At 47.8% G+C, this 18,721-nt stretch overlaps 1 protein-coding gene across 1 annotated transcript in view; it reads right to left on the bottom strand.

Moving 5' to 3' along the window:
• The window catches only part of LOC135368200 (nose resistant to fluoxetine protein 6-like), a 77,628-nt gene that overhangs the window by 10,356 nt on the left and 48,551 nt on the right, over positions 1 to 18,721 (bottom strand). The window contains exons 2-7 of the mRNA XM_064601334.1: positions 16,189 to 16,406; positions 15,275 to 15,392; positions 13,641 to 13,728; positions 934 to 1,037; positions 685 to 855; positions 508 to 601 (exon numbers count right to left, since the gene is read on the bottom strand). Of these exons, the coding sequence (XP_064457404.1) occupies positions 508 to 601; positions 685 to 855; positions 934 to 1,037; positions 13,641 to 13,728; positions 15,275 to 15,392; positions 16,189 to 16,406 (793 nt within the window). The remainder of the gene's footprint in view (positions 1 to 507; positions 602 to 684; positions 856 to 933; positions 1,038 to 13,640; positions 13,729 to 15,274; positions 15,393 to 16,188; positions 16,407 to 18,721) is intronic.

Genomic DNA, 18,721 nt, shown 5'->3' with positions numbered 1-18,721 from the left:
CGCTTGTCTGCATGTCTGGCAACGCACACTCAACACACAGACAACAAGCGGTTATTCAGGTTCACCGTCTTACGTCGTGATGTTCAATTTTTAGAATGTAGAATTGGGGATGGCCGCCATAGTCGTAACTCGACCTACGCTTCGACGAGGACATAAATATATGAACAACAGAATTAACATGCCATGGAATGGAATGCCCCTTGTGAACTTATTTCCCATCATGCACCACGTTTCCCTGCCTATAGCACTCTTAGAAATGAACTTCACCGCATAGCACGCTCCTAGCCGACCGTCATCTCGAATGATATCGTTATCTGTCCTGATTTGCTGAAAACGGGAGGTGTACGCCATTTTTGTGACAATTATGAACAGCATAAGTGTCACAAAAAAGGCGTACGCCTACCGTTTTGAACAAATCAGGGCACATAGCGATACCATTCGAGTTTATTGTTGGCTAGGAGCGTGCTATGCGGTGAAGTTCATTTTTAAGAGTGTAGGATGACCTACCTGAGAAAGAAAAACGTGTCAGCCGCCAGGAAGCCATTCGCGACCACTTGAAAAGGAATGGATTCCACCGAAGAGATCAGAAACCTTAAACCACCTGGAAGCAGGGTAAAACGGGCGCTTCAGGTTTATGCTATATGCGCGCTGAGGATAAGACAAGGGTTACTAAATGCCACTCACGGACTGCTTGGAACTCCAGGCTAAAATACGTCTGCGTCAGCACTATCCAGGAGATGGTGAGCACGCGAAGACCGTGCAGGCAACGTAACGAACTCTGCACGTCGCTTCCGGAAAGTAGCTCTTGCACGTTCCCAACAAGGCCGAACGTTGAGAGCGTTTTGACGCCCACATCTGCAATATCCAACGCACAGTCGGGGTAATGTATTCCCGTGTAAGTCCGTGGTACACGTGCCCTATACTGTCACTTACTTTGTCGCAAGTTGTCCGCTACAGCGGGTCTCTTGAGCGTCCTCAGGACCACGTCCAGCAAGGTGCCCAGCAAAAGAAAGGTGCCCAGGAGGCCGAAGAGGCATCTGGGGAACAGAATGAATGCAACTGCACTCTTAAAAATGAGTTTCACCACATAGCACGCTCCTAGCCAACCATCATCCCGAATGACAGCGTTCTCACCCCTGATTTGTTGAAAACGGGAGGCGGAGCCTATTTTGTGACACTTATGCAGTTCATAATTGTCACAAAAATGGCGTACGCCTCCCGTTTCCAGCAAATCAGCGGAGAGAACGATGTCATTCGAGATCATGGTTGGCTAGGAGCGTGCTATGCGGTGAAGTTCTGTTTTAAGAGTGTGGTTTAGAGTGGCGCTTTGCAACAACAGTGATCTACAACGAAAAAAAAGAAAAAATGTTCCTACACTACGTACACACTTAAAAATGAACTTCACCACATAGCACGCTCCTAGCCAACCATCACCCCGAATGACAACGTTCTCGCAGTAGATTTGTTGAAAACGGGAGGAGGAGCCTATTTTGTGCCATTATGCACGGCACAAAATAGGCTCCTCCTCCCGTTTTCAACAAATCAGGGGCGAGAACGTTGTCATTCGGGATGGTGGTTGGCTAGGAGCGTGCTATGTGGTGAAGTTCATTTTTAAGAGTGTACGGCGATAGCTGAGACTTAACTGCTGCGTGAAAGCTTCACGAGTACACGTTAGTAAGCTTGGAGCAATTTCAGAAAATGTTTCGGCGCTTAGTTTGGAGTGATTCGGAGTGATCACTTTGAAATTGGGAACTGGGATTCACACAGTCGAAAGTTTTCGAAGTATTTAGAAGTCTAAGTATTTTTCAGTTGTGCAGGGCGTGTTGCACAGGACGTGGTTCTTGTTTGTAGCGTCTACGGGTTAAAGCCGACTCCGCCGCGATTCCATCAGTTCTCAACGTACACTCTTAAAAATGAACTTCACCACATAGCACGCTCTTAGCAAACCATCATCTCGAATGATATCGTTATCTGCCCTGATTTGTTGAAAACGGGAGGCATACGCCTTTTCTGTGACACTTATGCTGTTCATAATTGTCACAGAAAAGGCGTACGCCTCCCGTTTTCAACAAATCAGGACAGATAACGATATCATTCGAGATAATGGTTGGCTAGGAGCGTGCTATGCGGTGAAGTTCATTTTTAAGAGTGTAGCTACATAAGCGTCACAGAAAGGCGTACGCCCCCCCCCCCCCCCGTTTTCATCAAATCAAGGGAAAGAACGTTGTCATTCGAGGTGATGGTTGGCTAGGAGCGTGCTATGCGGTGAAGCCCTGTTTTTAGAGTGTAGTCAAATGGGAAATGCCAACTAAAGAAAAACTCGATCGGACGAAGCGAGCTAGCACGTGCTGTGCGGTACCCTCCGTCCTTGAAGTTGCATGATTCTTCGTTACAGCCTTAGGCTGCCCCCTTCTTTTGAGGAGGAAAGTACAAAAAAGAAAAGAAAAAGGTTAATCGACATGGAAGTAGCATGGCTCCAGGGCCATATACCGTGCTGCGAAAACAGGGGCACGATTTCGCTGGAGAGCTCATCCTCCGGCACGTTTTTGGTATAACGCGAAGAATTGAGTCCGTTCTTACTGTTTTGTGGGTCGTGTTGCAGATCCAATGGAAAAGAAATTCCAAATGGTAATTGTATTTTTTTTTTGTCTTATATCGTATCACGGGTATGTGGGACACCGCCTTCTTCTGCCTCCGATTTCACTTTTCGTTAGTCGCAAACGCAGGTTAGGTCTCCGAAAATTATGTGACCGACATGGCGAATTTATCAGTTTACTGGAGAGGCCCGTTTTTAAGCCGCAACGTTCCTCTCATTATATAGCTTTAAAAAAAAAATTGTTGAACTGCATATCTACACTGCTAACACAACGGGTGCATTTATAAAACATAACTTCACCGCATATCACGCTCCTAGCCAACCATAATATCGAATGATATCGTTATCTCTCCTGATTTGTTGAAAACAGGGGGAGCACACCTTTTTTGTGACACTTATGCGGTTCATAATTGTCACAAAAAGGGCGTACGCCTCCCGTTTTCAACAAATCCGAGCAGATAACGGTGTCGTTCGAGATGATGGTTGGCTAGCAGCGTGCTATGCGATGAAGTTCATTTCTAAGAGTGTACCGTTGTACAGAATGATACACTCTTAAAAATGACCTTCACCTCATAGCATGCTCCTAGCCAACTCTCGAATGATATCGTTATCTGACCTGATTTGTTGAAAACGGGAGGCGTACGCCTTTTTTGTGACAATTATGAACAGCATAAGTGTCACAAAAAGGCGTACGCCTCCCGTTTTCAACAAATCAGGGCAGATAACGATATCATTCGAGATGACGGTTGGGTAGGAGCGTGCCATGCGGTGAAGTTCATTTTTAAGAGTGTACCTTTATCGGTCTTGACTTGCGGAGTGATATGCGGTGTAGTTCCGCTTCCGTTTCAGCAAATTTATTGAGGGTAATTGGATTTAATTGGTAATTGAAATTTGAAGATCTACACATAAGGTGTGTCTGCCAATTTGTGTGGCGACATGCCGCACATGCCGCGGGGTGGGAAACGGGTCATTTCGACCACTTGTGGTTCTTTTGACTTGCGCCGAAAATCTCGGACACGAGGCAGTGGCGATGGAACCGGCTGCCGTAGTTGGCCATGCTTAGGTGGGCAACGTTACGACTATCGCAAGGGGGTGGGGTGGGGCATCCTGCTGGCGTAATGTCGAAGACAGTCGCGGCTACTGCTGTTTTCAACAAAATAGGACACAGAATGATATCATATCGGAACGGTGATGATGGTGATGATGATGATGGTGATGACTGGTGCTTTTATGGCGCCAAAACTGTGGTGTGTACCCGGTAGTTCGGAATGGTAGTTGGCTAGGAACGTCCCATACAGTGGTGATGTTCTAATAGAACCGCGTAAATGGTCCGTAAATGGTCCATGTGTTGGACGTTTAAACGCGGTGTACGCAAATTACATGTCTAGCTTTGACGCGTTAGTCTTCCAAGAGGGATGAAACAAAGACACGGACGCATCAGGTCGACACAGGAGTGTTGAAATGCCACGGTTTCCTACCCCGTCATTTAGGCAATTGTCTCGTCAAGACAATCAAGCTCGGGCCTGACGGGCAAAGACGGCCTTGAAGTGGGAAGCGATTTCCACGAATAGATTCTTTTGGCGGCAACGCTTCGCCGAGGCACTTCTTGTCGCGCGTAAACCGGCCGGGTTTCCAGTGGTTATGGCTTCACGCAGTTGATGACGCGCAAATTGCGCCTACAGCACGTGGCGCGATATGTATCACAGATAAAGCAAAAACGATCAAATCACGCTAGTGGAAGGCATCTTTTCCTTGAAGATATACCAGGATAAGAAGCAAGGCGTATATGAAATGAGGAGGCAATGTTAGTCGGTGGATCCGTAGATCGGCCTCGGTATACGGTCTGGAATGTCTTGGTGGACCCGTTGTTGTCCGACTGCTGATCTTAGGTTGCTGGTTCGAACCCAGCCGAGGACGCCAGCATCTTGGTGGCAGTATACACGTTGCTGAGACACGCCGACGTCCGCGAGGGACGTTAAACCAAGGAGGTTATATACCAGAACTTATGGAGGTGCGATACCCCACACGAGCCGCTGCCAGCGGCTGAAGCCGGCGGCCATATTGGAAGAGGCAAAAAACTGATACCGCCAGTATAGTCTAAAAACAGAGCTTCACCGCATAGCTCGCTCTGCGCCAACCATTGCCGCGAATGATAGGGCTGTCGTCGCTTCTGATTCGAGGACAGAGAGGGGCGTACGCCTTTTTGTGTCAATTTGATATACGATAATTGACACAAAAAGGTGTACGCCCTTCTCTCAATTCGAATCAGAAGAGATAATCTTATCGTTCGTGGCCATGGTTGGCGCAGAGCGTGCTGTGCAGTGAAGTTATGTTTTTAGAGCGACATGGTTACGGGCAAAGTTTACCTCTTTTTTGCAGCTGCGTCTTGCGGGGAAACCGATAAAAAAGAATCTGTTCGTCTGTTCGCATATCTTTACGAGCACTAAATCTGAGATTTGGTATACGTGATGGTTGTACCTGCCAGGCGGCTATGAGAGTTTCAACCAGCGATTCCCAGCTGTATTTCACGGTCCGTTTAAATGGGGCAGATGGCCCAAACGCCTTTTTTAAGTACGTAATTATTTTGCATGTTGGCATAAAGGCGCAGATTCTAGAGCTACTGTATCCCGCAGGTTTTTATTGTTTCGCTTTTTTTCTTTTTTTTTCTTTTTTTCTGCCCCGTCTAAGATGGCGACGCGTAGGTGTCACCGCTGTCGCCTCTTCCACTCCGGAAGTTTTATTTATATAACCTCCTTGCGTTGTGTATTCACACGATATCCTGACGGAAGATTCTAGTGGAATAAAAAACAAAACCACTGCTCACAGAGACGAAGTTCCGTCCCGTGTTACGTGAGTATTCACACGGTGCGGAACATCGGGAGTGCTGTACTGCAGACGGCACGTAAGCAGACGACACTGTCAGCGTCTTTCCTGTCGTCTGCTACGGAATATCTTGTGGCCGTGTTGTTGGGTATTTCCCACGGTTATAGCAGTGTACGTGAACACTGGACGTTGAACGCTCGCGCTCGGAAAGCTATGATGTTTTTCGCGTCTTCCGTTCCTGCAGCGAATGTCGCTCGTGCGAATACACGGGGTGTGCCGACTACTGTGGCCTCGCTCGCGACCAAAGCTGTCTCGCGATGTGAAGTCACGAATTCTGATTCTTATCAGCTGCTACGGGAACAAAAAACAATGTTAAGCAACCGGATGATGAATTAGAAGGAACTAGTAACGGTTAGAAAATTAATTAAAAGGAAAATTATTTGAACGAGCCTTTCGTCTAGCAGTCTACACTTCATCATGTTCTGGATGGGCTGACACGGAGGAAAGAACATACATGCGTTTCTAATTTCTAACCTTTAGGTGTTTGTGCTGGAAGTTCACCTGCTAGCCCTCTGCGTTCGTATTAACGCTTAGTGTCAGATAATGAGCATGGAGTGAAACCGGTACGGAACCGAAAACCGCTTGGAACCCCCTTTTTTTTTTTTTCAAGAACCGTAACCGGAACGTAACCCCAATTCACCATCGGCAATTTACCATATCCTGAACTGAAAAATGTGATTTCGGTTACCGGTTCATACGAATCGGTTCAAGCGTCAACGCGAACAACTTTCGATGCGTTATTCTTATGGCTTTACAACTCTGATTAGCGGTGTCCTAAGTGGTTCCGTTAAAGTAGATCTCCTTGTGATGCGTTTTCCATTCAGAAGTTATGTTTAGACAACATACTATCCAATGCGCTCGTGTTGTACTCATAATCGGTTGACATAGGCATCGTATGACATGTATTGATCGTTTAGGATACCAAGAGTTGCAGGTTGTTTGTCTCCACAAAGATGAAACCTGTCTGAACACACTCCAGAGGACATAATGATGGTCCGTTGTAACCTGCCGTACACGGAGAACGATGCTTCCCTCTGGCGTCCTGTTCTGACGGCTCTTACCGGAAACCGGAACGGAAAACCGAAAAAATACCTGTTCAGCTGATTGCTTACCGGTAACCGCAAATATTAAAACAGCGAATCTCGTAACCGAAAACGCTTTCAGAGTTCCGACATTGAACCGTAACCGTAACCGAACCGATATTCGTTTGCGTTTCAGTCCCAGGTTCTCGATGCTTCGTCATCGTTTACCCGAAGTTCTAATGAGCCCTTGAAAGGCTAACTTGCTCTGAGATCTAAGCATTCTCAAGTACACGCATGCGATTGTTCAAGCTGAACACATAATATTTGTCGTGGAAGCTTTATGTTGCGTCAGACGTCGCTCTCATGGTATAATTATAGTGAGCTACCCTCGTATTGAATAAAGTGGTAACTTGGGCTTGCTGGTAGCAGTTTGTCCTGTAGAATCGTTCTGCTCAGTGATTAATCCAGACGCCCCCTACACCCCTTAGCACCCCCCACATGTTTGGTGACAACCACCTAACGTTTTATCTGTGCACCCCCTGCAAAGGAGGTCTTTGCTTTCTCGGCTTTATACACATGCCGGTAATGATACCCTAACCTGTTATGACGTAACTCTAATAAGGTCCCTCTCCTCCCAATTCTTAGCACCCCCCCCCCCCTGTACTTCGGATTTGGGATAACCCACTGGTTCTCCTAAAACACATTCGTCGTGTGTGTTTTTATTGCGGAGGGAGCGTACTGAGAGGTTTTTCCGTCTTTTCGCATATCCTCGTATGAATGCGACAGGAATATATTAGTACACCTGGTCGACCTTAGTATCCCGGTCAGTAACTGTTACGGTTCGAGAATTACGCCTTCGATATATGTGTTATTTCCGGGCATTGCCAACTACATCTAACACATATTGGAGGGGTATAATTCTCGAACCTGTTAGATCTAGTTCGCTATGCCCGGAAATACCCGGTGATTTTCCCGTCAAATGTATATTATGGACAGATAAGACCACGCGCACTTTTATAGCTCCTCGCTCGAAGATATTTCTAATACGGATTGTAAAGTCTGGCCTTGCACACTTATAGCGGAGCAAAGTCGATCAGAAGTCCCCAGTAGCACGCGAGCCGATGCTGACATTGAACATGTTCCACGTGCGAGGTCGCCGCACGTGAGAAATGTTTTATATACGCATACAATTTGCTACAGACTCAGAGAGACTTCTGGAGGAGAATTGGCTGAAGTCCAAGGAGGCCCCCGGGGTACTACGAGAAAGGGTGATGAATTATAAGGGGGCCGGTTGGTACAGGCGTAAGGGTAGGACGGGAAACAAGAAGACAAAAACAGTGACAGTCATGGTGATGAATTAGCCTGAGAAACCCACTATTTTATCACGGATCAAAAAACAAAGCCGCAAACCGTGCCACTATATTACATATATTAGAGTTGACAAAAAAATATTCAGGATTATAACGTCTAGGTAATAATCGGGCACTCAAATCATGACAGAATGACGCATCGGAAATCAGCTTTTCATCTTTCTATCTTTCTTCCCCCCTTCAATAACCTGTTCACGGTGCCTATATGTCTGCGATGTAGTATTCTTGTTTGTACGTAGTCCTTGATATTGGGCTTTGAATCACAGGTGCCCGCCTATCGATCACAAGATTGTGGGTTCCACGCCTATTCTGCACGCGCCAGATGCGCTAGACTCGCATTTCGTACCTGAAGGAATGAGGCAATGACAGAGCTTTCCACCGTAATTAAAAATTATATTTCTTTTAACACAGCTTCTCTGGTTACTTTGATTTTACCGCGTGTTCGAATTCGTTCAAGTTCATGCAAAGATAGACCATATTACTTCAGCTTGATGCCCCGACAATGCTTAAAGTGGAACTAAAATGCAAAAACGACTTGCTCTCAAATGAAAGTCCGTGTTTCAATTAGTACAGGGTGTGTGCAGAAAAACATGACCCGCATTTTAGGCACATAACTTGTTATCTACCTAACTACCGAACTTCCGGTGGCGCCCGATGGCGCATTTATGCGTGCGAAATCTGCAGAAAAATTGTGGAAGCCATACTCAGCTTAAAAAATAAACGGAGCAACGAAAACGTCGGCCCCCGTGCATCAGAATAGGGCAACATGGTGGACGTAGGAGAGTTGTGTTCAAGTACCGCTGGGGGAGCTATCGGTGCATAAATCGAAACGATGTCCCACATGGATGCTCATCGGCAGAACCCCTAGCGGTGCCTGCACATAACTCTCCTCAGACCGAAATCCACTACCACGCACTGTGATGACCGCCCTATTCTAATCTATGGAAACCCATGTTTTCGCGCTCTGTTTATTTTTTTACGCTGAGTATGGCTTCCAGGATTTTTTTGTAGCTTTTGCAAGCATAAATACGCCATCGTACGCCACCGGAAGTTCCTCGGGTAAGTAGACAACGAGTTACATGTAAAAATGCGGGTCACCTTTTTCTGCACACACATTGTACAAAACAAACAAAATTAGTTCACACAACGCTACCGTTTTGATGAAAAACGCAATGAAAACGGAGCAGCCTTTTGCGGCAACGAATGGGATCGCCAGGAGGCAAAGATTGGCGACATCCAATGAGACAGCAGAAGAAGAAGCGCATACCTATCGAACGCGTGTAGATTTGGAACGGGTCCGACCGTATAGTGTTCCGTATATGCGCGCCATGATGCACACTGCTGCATTTTTCGATACCGATTCACTGAATCGTAGCCCCCACAACAGTTCTCGCAAATGTTCCACTGACAACATTTATTCTTCACGTCCTTGGGACAGTGACGCCAGTCCGCTTTGCAACGCGCACGATGTTTTTAACCGGGAATGCTCCATGGCGTGGCAGGCGACTGAAAACACCGATGCACGAGCTGAAGCTCCGTTCACTGCTTAGCGCCGAAGCAAGAAAGAGCCCGGTATAATTATTATTGTGGCTTCGAAACGGAATCAAAGTTTTGAATTGTGATAACAAGTACGAAATTAACGTAGCGTGTAACGTAATTTGAAATGAACTTGTTTTTGCATTTTTGGTGCCCCTTTAAAGGAATGCGTCCCCTTTAGAATGCCCCTTTCAGTGATGGAACTGCTGCGCCACACAGCACCAAAAAGTAGATCTTGCTACATGCTGCTACTAACGCGTGTTTTTCTGGCTTATTGCACCATGTTTGATCCAAAAAGGACTGCCGGATGTGCAGTGAAAGTAAGAAAAAAACTGCAAGTTCTACAGTTGCTCTTTCCATTGCGGAGAGACGCTTCTCCGAAGAATCCTTACATGGCAAGAGCCAAGACCAGAACCCATACATTGAGATAATTCCCACAACACTGGGCACGTGCCAAATGAAAACACGGCGTTATGCATACCAGTCAGCCTGTCTGGTTCGTCTTTCTGCTGGTACTGGCTGCCATGGAATTATACTGGTCTTCACGTCAGACGCCCAGTTATTCGTTATTCTAAAATAACTAAAGCAACTTTTGGCTAGAATAGACATTTGTTTGAAAAAAATCGTATTGATTCGAAAGTCGACACAGGCGTTCACCGTGCGTACAATCCCGACTGCGTTGTGTTTGGTGCATTGTAACACAGTTCCACCTTGCAATACGATACACACTGCCTGGTTCCTAATAACGAGCGAGTATCATGCGTACGATTGCGTGCGATTTCACGCGCACGATTTCACGCGCGCACGTGATCCTGTTCGTTGTCATCGTACACGAAATGGGACGGCGCTCGAACGTGTTCCTCACGCTCCAACTGTCTTCCACGCCGAGACTGGGAGGTGATACGGGTTCGAATCCCGGCACAAGCTGTGCAGTCTAAAGTCAAATGTCGGCACAGCTCCCCCTGAAGTCGGCCCAGAACGCATACTAACCACCCTGTCCATCATTCCTTCCTGCTGTCCACTCTCCATCTGTCTACGTCTGTACAACACTCATAGCCACAGTTCCTTCGCGGCGCGAACACGGAATTAAAAACAATGCTCCAGCTCTTTCAAGCCTTCTAGCCCTCCGAAGCTATAAGACATGATACTTCTACTTGTATCTTCTAAAATTTCATGTAAAATTTAGTGCTTTTCGTCGTTTTTGTAAATAAATGATGAGTTGTGTGTTTGGAACGCTCTCTATTTAGTTCCACACGAGGCTAGTGCTTTACGCAATCCTATACGAACAACAAGTTTGTGGCATAGAACACCGCAGACACCGTATGCAAGGAAATTTGGACTCTGCACACTCTGCTCCACGGACTGTAAAATGTGCTACAAAACCGGATTTTTCCTGCTTCAAGAGCTGCCCCCTACAGGCAGCTTCTTGTCAGTTCCACTGCCCTTTAGAATGAACCCCGGATTAGTGCACTGCACCGGCTCGGGCTTACCGTGTAAAACCTTCTTTTTGCGGGCCTGGTTCGGGTTTGACCTTTATGGGCTTGAGCCGGGACCGGGCCCGGGCCCGGGCGGGGCTAGAGCCTGTATTACCCACTGTTAGTTAGCTACGGTCAACTTTTACAACCCGCTACACTGGGCAGGGCCGGGTAGCCTATAAATTTCTCTGGCTCGGGCCAGACCTGGGCCCTAGCAATTCTTCGGGCTTGCGCCGGGCCCGCGCCAGGTATGGCCCCGTCGGATCGGGTCCGTGCGGGCAAATCAAAGGAAGGCCGAGGTCGGACCGCGCCTGTGCCTAAGAATACGGCCTGTGCAGTGCTCTATCCCAGATGGCACCACTACCGTCGTCGGGAAAAGAAACGCAACATGGCGTCAACCAGCGCCTGCTCGTCTGCAAGATCGGCACACGTGCAGGAAACTGGCAGGGAGAATTATTGCGAACGTCGCGGCGAAGGACGAGCTTCGTATATTGCGAACAGAAAAGGAAGAAAGAGAGAGAGAGAGAAACGGCATATCGCTATAAGTGAAACGTTCCAGAGGTAAAGCTGGTTCAACTTCTCACTCGTTCCTCCTTCCGGTAACACGGTCAACCCGCGTGCTCAGCGTCAAAATGACCCTCTTCACTGACAAACTCAGTTCGTTGTGGGCGCATATGGGCAGCTGTGCAACCTGGAGATAACACCGCATCACGTGGACCACGTCCAAACTTTCTTTGCTTTTCTTTTCTTTGGTCGGTAGACCACGCCATGTTTCCTGGTTGACGTCTTACATGAAACATCGGTGTCTTCGTCCGTGATAGATGTTAAATCGGGCGCGTGCAATCTGAGAAGCAGTCTAGGTAGGCAGTGGACACAAACGAGTTTCAGCTGGAAACGAGCCTATAACCTGTATTATAAGTCCGGACCGAGAGTAACGGAACAAAACGTCCGTCAATCCAAGCCACAGGCATCATCAGGCCACTATCCTCATTCTTATTTCCTCTTTACTCTCACGTGCGTGTGAGCGTGTGGGTTCGAACCCGTTTAGGGACGCCGGCAGTTCCGCGACGTGATACAAGTTGGTAAGACACGTCGAACCCCCGCGAGGGACGTCAGACACGGTGTGTTATATAAGCTTAGGCTTCGGCGCACGTTAAATCCTCTGTCAGGCTGAGTTATTCCACAGGCCAACCACAACATCGGTCATGGTCACAGTTGTTTTTCGGCGTAAAGCCACGATTTAGCGGGCTATGTGTGTGAACTAAAATATACGGGGTGAAGGTACAGGAAGAACACGCGCGAAATCGGAAAGTGCACCGTGTGACACAAGGCTCGCGCATGCGCCTACATGCGCATGCCACGATTTCAGTGCTCTCGAACGCACAGAAGAACCACTACATCAATAGGCGATTTCAGATATTGCCCTTGTGCTCCGCACGGGGGCCCTCCGTCGCCCAAGTCACGCGCATCGCGCAATGCGTTGTGGGAAATGGTTTGCATTCGTGCTCGTCTGCCTGTTGCTTGAAGGTGCGGGAGGTGAAGGAGAGAGAAAACCGAAACCGTTTGCGCTCTTGTTCTTCTCTCTGACTCACGAAAACTAAATCCCAAGGTGCAGCGGGGCTTTCGCAACACGGCGCTCTCTGGTGGGCCATCCATGCAATTTCTGAAATCGTCTATTATCTGCCGAGAAGCGATCTTCAGGTCAGAGCTCATCAGAAGGATGCTTGGGGACAGATAACGGATGGTAGTTCTTCTGTGCGCTTGAAAGCTTTACAATCGAAGCGCGCGCGTATTTGCGCTCGCCTCGTGCCACGAGCAGGTACGCCTTCAGATTTCGCGCGTCCTTTCTTACCAGGAAAACTCCACGCAAGACGTGCGCTGTAGGAAACGCGACCGCGGTGTTGCGATGGGGTGTTCCTCCAACACGCTCTATACAAATTTCCAATTCACATCTCGATCCTAAGACGAATACCCGAAACGTTAGATAATTAATCGGCTACCACGAAAAAATACAGGCTACCAGAACAAGGACTCGATACAATATTCTGTATAGTTTTCATTCGCTTATGACGCACCGTGTTTTTTTCCTTGACTCCGGTGCACGTTATCCTGGACACGTGTTTTTGAATGCGCGGCCGATAAAAAGGTCGTCGGGGCAGTATCGCTTGCGGGGCTATTACCGGGAATATTTTTCCTAAGGTCTCGGACACCCTGCATGTGATTTAGTCAGTGGGGTCTTCTTGTCCGAGCTCTTAACGGCTTTTCACACAGGTAGTTCTATAGCACTGCAATGAGTTCGCAACACTCTCACTGCAGTGGTTACTGCTGTGCCGTTGTTGCCACCCTTTTTACTGACACTCCTAGCAGTGTGCGTATATAGAATTTCTTGTGCAGATTGAAGAACGATACATGATGATAATGATAATAATAATAATAATAATTATGATTATGATCATTATCATCATGTATGGTTCTTCAATCTGCAAATACAAGAAATCTTATATACAAGAAAATTTCTTGTATTTGCAGATAATAATAAGAATAATAATTATTATTATTTATTTTTGATAAGATGCTCATAAACGACAACCCGAAGGTCTGCGAAATGGTGCACCAAACATTAATAAATTGAAAAATACAAAGAAGGTACACATGAAATAGGGTAGACAAAATAGCAATTGTTAAGGTCAGTCGTGGATATATGATGTAAGGCTGTCTTTGAACACAGTTATGGAGCTTTACGCAGAATGCTACTTACATAGCCACGAGTTGTTCTTCGGACAGCGATACAATATCCTTGGTTTCGCACCCGGCAACACGTATTCCCAGTTTGAGATTCGCAGCAGCTGTGTGAAAATGAAAGTTGAGGGAAAGTGCACTGAAAAGGAAGCTGCAACACTGATGGGCTGGGCCTACACTGCTATTGAGTAGGCTTGCAAATTGATCGGATTAACTGAACAAACACTATCACGCTTGTGTTCTTTCAAACTGCCAATAAAAAGTAGCAATTCTTTACTGAAAAGCGACAGTTCAACAGCGTGAGAAAGTAACGGTGCTGCTAAATAAATGTAATAAATCGAGTGCACTCCATTAGTGAATGGTACGCTATCGGCAGGCTATCGGCGCTGCAGCAGGGAAGTCACAGAGGCGGTCAGCCCTGTTACACCTCTGTCGTCGTCAGTGACCATTGAAACTAATAACCGTTGAACATGCGCGTAGCGCCACCTATTCTGTAACGTGTCAAGTTCTCGGACAGCGTTAGATCCAATCCTCCCTGACAGGTTGAGACGTTACGCGCTTGATGGCGCTACGCGCATTGTTCACTCAGAGCCGTTTATAGGGAGAGTTTGGCCATTAGCAGGAGCCTAACTTGAAGGGCGTCATGCGACGTCACGGCTAAGCCACCTCCCTCGCCGTGCTCTATTGTTGTCCCGTTGTCACCCGGTCGCCGACGCCATATTTATGCTGATCGTTGTTTACGATGCAAGGAGGGAAGACACGTGCGTACATTGTCCTTCGAAAGCCTTTCGTCCTTGAACTCTTTCAGTTTGGCAACAAAGCCCCCCCCCCCCCCCCCTTATCACAGGCGGCTGTGGGTCATAAGCCTGCTATTCCTGTAGATTGCATTCATTGCGACTACAGAGCTGACGGACAGCATCAATATGGCACGCACCAGATGGCTGATAAGCGGATTCTGCTTGGATTCAGGCTTTTTGGGCGGCGCAACGACGACTCTGACGTCAAAATAGGCTCCACCCACGAGGCGGCAAAAGATCACAGAATAGCCAAACTCTCCCTATAAATGGCTCTGTGTTCACTGCGCATTGCTTTCAATGATCATTGAAGACGACACGAGCGCAATAGGGGTTCAATTACAGTGGCCCATCCGTCTTGGCATCTTACTCATGTTCAGCCTAAGAACGGCACACAGTGTAGTCTGTCATCCCTAACAGCGTTACTGCGTCGGAGAAATTATACAGTTCCGCCAAGAGCCTCCGCCCTTTGCTCATTGCTTGTCACAACGTAGAGCGATGTGGCTAACTATTGCAGCCAATAACAACAAGCGTAGGGCGGGGCTAAAATATGCCGTTCTTAGGTTGTGAACACGTCTACGGAAGTTAACTGTAATGTGAACGGTAAAAACGGGGCTCAAATTCGGTCGTTTAGTAGCCTTGTTCAGTTGTTGGCAGCCTTACCTATCGTAAGACGATGGGCGATAGTACACGTCATCTTGCCGTAAACGAATGGCGTGACCGAGGAGAGAAAACGCGGCACCAATGAACCCCTGACGTGCTATAGGGCTCTTTGTTAGACACGTGTGAGAGGGTAAATATGGTTCGATGGCTATGGAAAGAAAACTTTGCTGCAAGCCCTCCTCGTTATGGGCCTTACCAGGATTGAGCATCTTGAAGACATCGTCGTTGCTGCAGGTTGAAGGTACGCAAATGCCCACACGGACTCCAATGGGAACATGGAGTCTCGTGTACGTTAGTAGCACGTCCTTGTAAACCTGCGAAGAGCATCAAGTTCAGTGGGGGCACGATCAAGGCATATAGAAAGGTGTGTTCCGTCTAACGGGTCCAAAATGGTATTTGTAAAGCGCTCCGAGAGTGAAGTCAATGCGAGGCGTCTTTTACTGCCGTACTCTCGCACCCTATCCCTTAAGCCTAGTGCAGCTTTGATTCTCGAAGAAGCGTACTTTATAGAGCAGCTACTTCCCTCGCGAGAGCGGCTCGGTTGGGCTGTTTGTCGCACCTACAATCTGTTTCTGATTCGTACCGGCTGTATTGCATGCACGCCGCGACTTAGTCTCGAACCCAGCGACCAACGCTATGAGGCGCTAGCGTCTGCGCTGTCCGTGCTGTTCGCGCGTTACGGTTAAGTCTGACGGTGTGGGTTGAAGTAAGTGACACGTACATGACTCGAGGAAGTACGTAAACTGACCCCCCTGTCCCCCACTCCTTCCTGCTGTCCTCTCTCCATCTGTCCACGTCTGTACGCCACTCATAGCCATAGTTGCTTCGCGGCGCTAACACAGAATTAAAAAAAACACGTAAATTGAGGGAGCTGCCCTTATTTGACTTGCAATTTATCACGTTCAGGATGCACTGACTGCACATTATTTCATTCCCCGCATTACCCTAAAGAATGGGGTAGAGCATCGCCCCTGGCGGTGAAACTCTCCATTCATCATCTCACAATAAAGTTGTTGTTGTTGTTGTTGCTGACTGCACGTGGTCACTATTTTTTATGATTGTTCGACGTACAAGGATGGAAGAACACTCCTTATTACATGGGAACCTTACCGAGTCGTCTTTAAGGATGAGAGGTAGCTTGGCTATGGCATGCTTGTTGAGCTGCGGGATGTTCGGGTGTTCGATCTGGATATTGCAGTGCTGACCACGGAAGTCTTCAGTTCCGTTTTCGAAGAGAGACACCACCTGGAGGCACTGGTCGTAGTCGCCGTAGTCGGACATGGTTACGTCCAGGATTCCGGAGGGCGGACGGCCAATGGAATCCAGCACTGCGTTCATGAGAGAGAGAGAGAGAAAAAAAAATAACGTTTCAGCAAGCGAAGCACAAGCTTTTCGTCAATGATTGAAAGCATAACGCACGTTCAAATTGAAGCAGGCCTCCTGTATCTAGGTGGCTTTGGACATTCGAGAGAGGAAAAAGGTGTGGGGCAAGTGACGTGCGAAGAGAGAGTGAGTATTAGCTTGCTTGAGGCCCTGTAAGGGTCACGTTACCAGAGAACGCCAATGAGGAGGCTCAGCGCGACGCACTTTTGGGGCCACCTCGACTAGCGCCACGTAGATACAGAAGGCCTGCTGAATGCCTCCTATCACTACTTCGCACGTAGACATATAAAGTACGCCAATCGTAGAAGCCAGCCACGGTGTCAACCAGTCGCCCAACCAATTGTTTTGAAACTCAGGCTCGCTATGGTTTTCAGCGGCTGCCCATACGACACTACCGACCACGGTCAAGTCGAGTTGCTCCGAATCGATCGCGCCGGCCGAAAACGCGAGAAGGTTGGTGGTGTTCGAGCCAATCACAGCGAGGAGCTATAAGTGACGTCTTTTCGGAAGTCGAGATGTAATCTCGATGACGACGAAATTTCGAGTGTTCTGTTCTGCACATTCTGTGAAATAATTATGATGATGATGGTTGCTATTTTCATGGCGCAGCAGCGACAAAGGCTATAATGCGCCCAAACATTGTTATAACTGTCACTAGTTAAAAATGGAATGATAAGGTAAAGAACATTGCATGATACAAATTAACTCAAGCATTGTGTTTTCAAAAGGTGGAAAGGTAAATAATTATGAATACATTATGAATATGTGAACCGTTTGGTAAAGAACGAGGCTTGAAGACATTTCTTTCGCAAGAAAGTACGGATAATTGTCCATACAGACGTTTATTTTGACAGAATGTGGTCCTATTGTCTAATAAGCAGACGCAAAATTGGTCGGTGGTTGGAGCTGCCGAGTTGGTATACGTGTGAATGCGAGGACGGCAGCGTTTCCAGGTTGGTCATTAGACTGTGGTTGGAAGGGGAGGAGTTGGTGGAGAAAGAAGAAGAAAGGTGGAGTGGTGGAGTTGGGGGCATCCTAGTGGCAATTTAACAACGAGAAGTCACTGTTTCCGCGAATGAATAGGCAGATGGTTTTTTTTTTCCCAAAAACTACCCGGATCTGCGGGACAAAAGCTTACATGAGGTATGAACGCGTAACGTGAACGCTGTTCGCACTAGCACTGGCACACTATAAATCACTGCCACGTCGAGACTGGGAGGTACCCGGGTTCGAATCCCGGTGCCGGCTGTGCTGTCTGGGGTTTTTCCTGGGTTTTCCTCAGATGCTTTCAGACATATGTCGGCCCAGGACGCACATTCCCCCAGGGCGTGAGTCGTGACGTCACATACGTGAGGCCGACAACGGCAAGCCCTATCACCACCACCACCACCACCACTGCCGGAATTCAGTGCAGACAGAGATAAACGTTGCATAAGAGAGAGCTACCGTGTTTTCCCTAGAATTCGTTACGACAATTTCTCTCTGGGGCGATTCATTAATCCATTTCACCGCCAGCAATGGTGTAGAGTATCGCCTCTGGCAATGAAACTCCCCAATCGTAATTATCGAAATGAAGTTGTTGTTGCAGGGGAAGAGGGTAACGTTTGGAGAAACCCGGTGACGAAGTGGCTCGTCACTCACAAGGCAGCAATGAGAGGGTTATTCGTAGGCCGGCATGCGTCCGTATATGTATACATGATTAGGGGCGAGATGGAAACTGGGGTGCTGCGCAGACAGCTAACATACTTCCGTAGCGTATTTTCATCCGCGTTCAACCTAACAATGGCACGAAATGAAGTACGTCTATGTGCCTGACCGAGTAACTCGACCGGATAAATTAAGCTGTGGCACCACCAGGTGGCGCCTATCAGGCTGCTATAACTTCGGTGTCGGCGCACTGCTTGTCGTGACGTAGAGTGATGGCGGCCCGCAATGGACATTTTTCACACTCGCGTCGTATCCTAGCGGCTGTCCAGCGAAACACGCTCGGCGCGCGCCATCTATTGAATATGTAGGAAACCATCTCCGGCGCCGTCAGGGTCACGAGCATGCGCAGAAGCGTTATGAAAAAGGTCCATTGCAGCCAATAGGAACAAGAGTAGGGCGGGGCTTAGACGTGCCGTTCTTAGATCGAAAAGGATCCCAGTTGCGGCGCGCGTGGGCGACGCTGCTCTCGCGATTGTCAAAATGGCGTCTTATCAAGATAAAGCGCAAACTGTGTAATGGCATCCTGCGTCATTTTCCGTCGTGCAAGTGAAGC

The sequence above is a fragment of the Ornithodoros turicata genome, chromosome 9, assembly GCF_037126465.1.
Source record: "Ornithodoros turicata isolate Travis chromosome 9, ASM3712646v1, whole genome shotgun sequence".
In the NCBI taxonomy this organism is placed as follows: Eukaryota; Metazoa; Arthropoda; class Arachnida; order Ixodida; family Argasidae; genus Ornithodoros; species Ornithodoros turicata.
The sequence above is the reverse complement of the archived record's forward strand: the minus strand, read 5'-3'. Positions and strand labels throughout refer to the sequence as shown.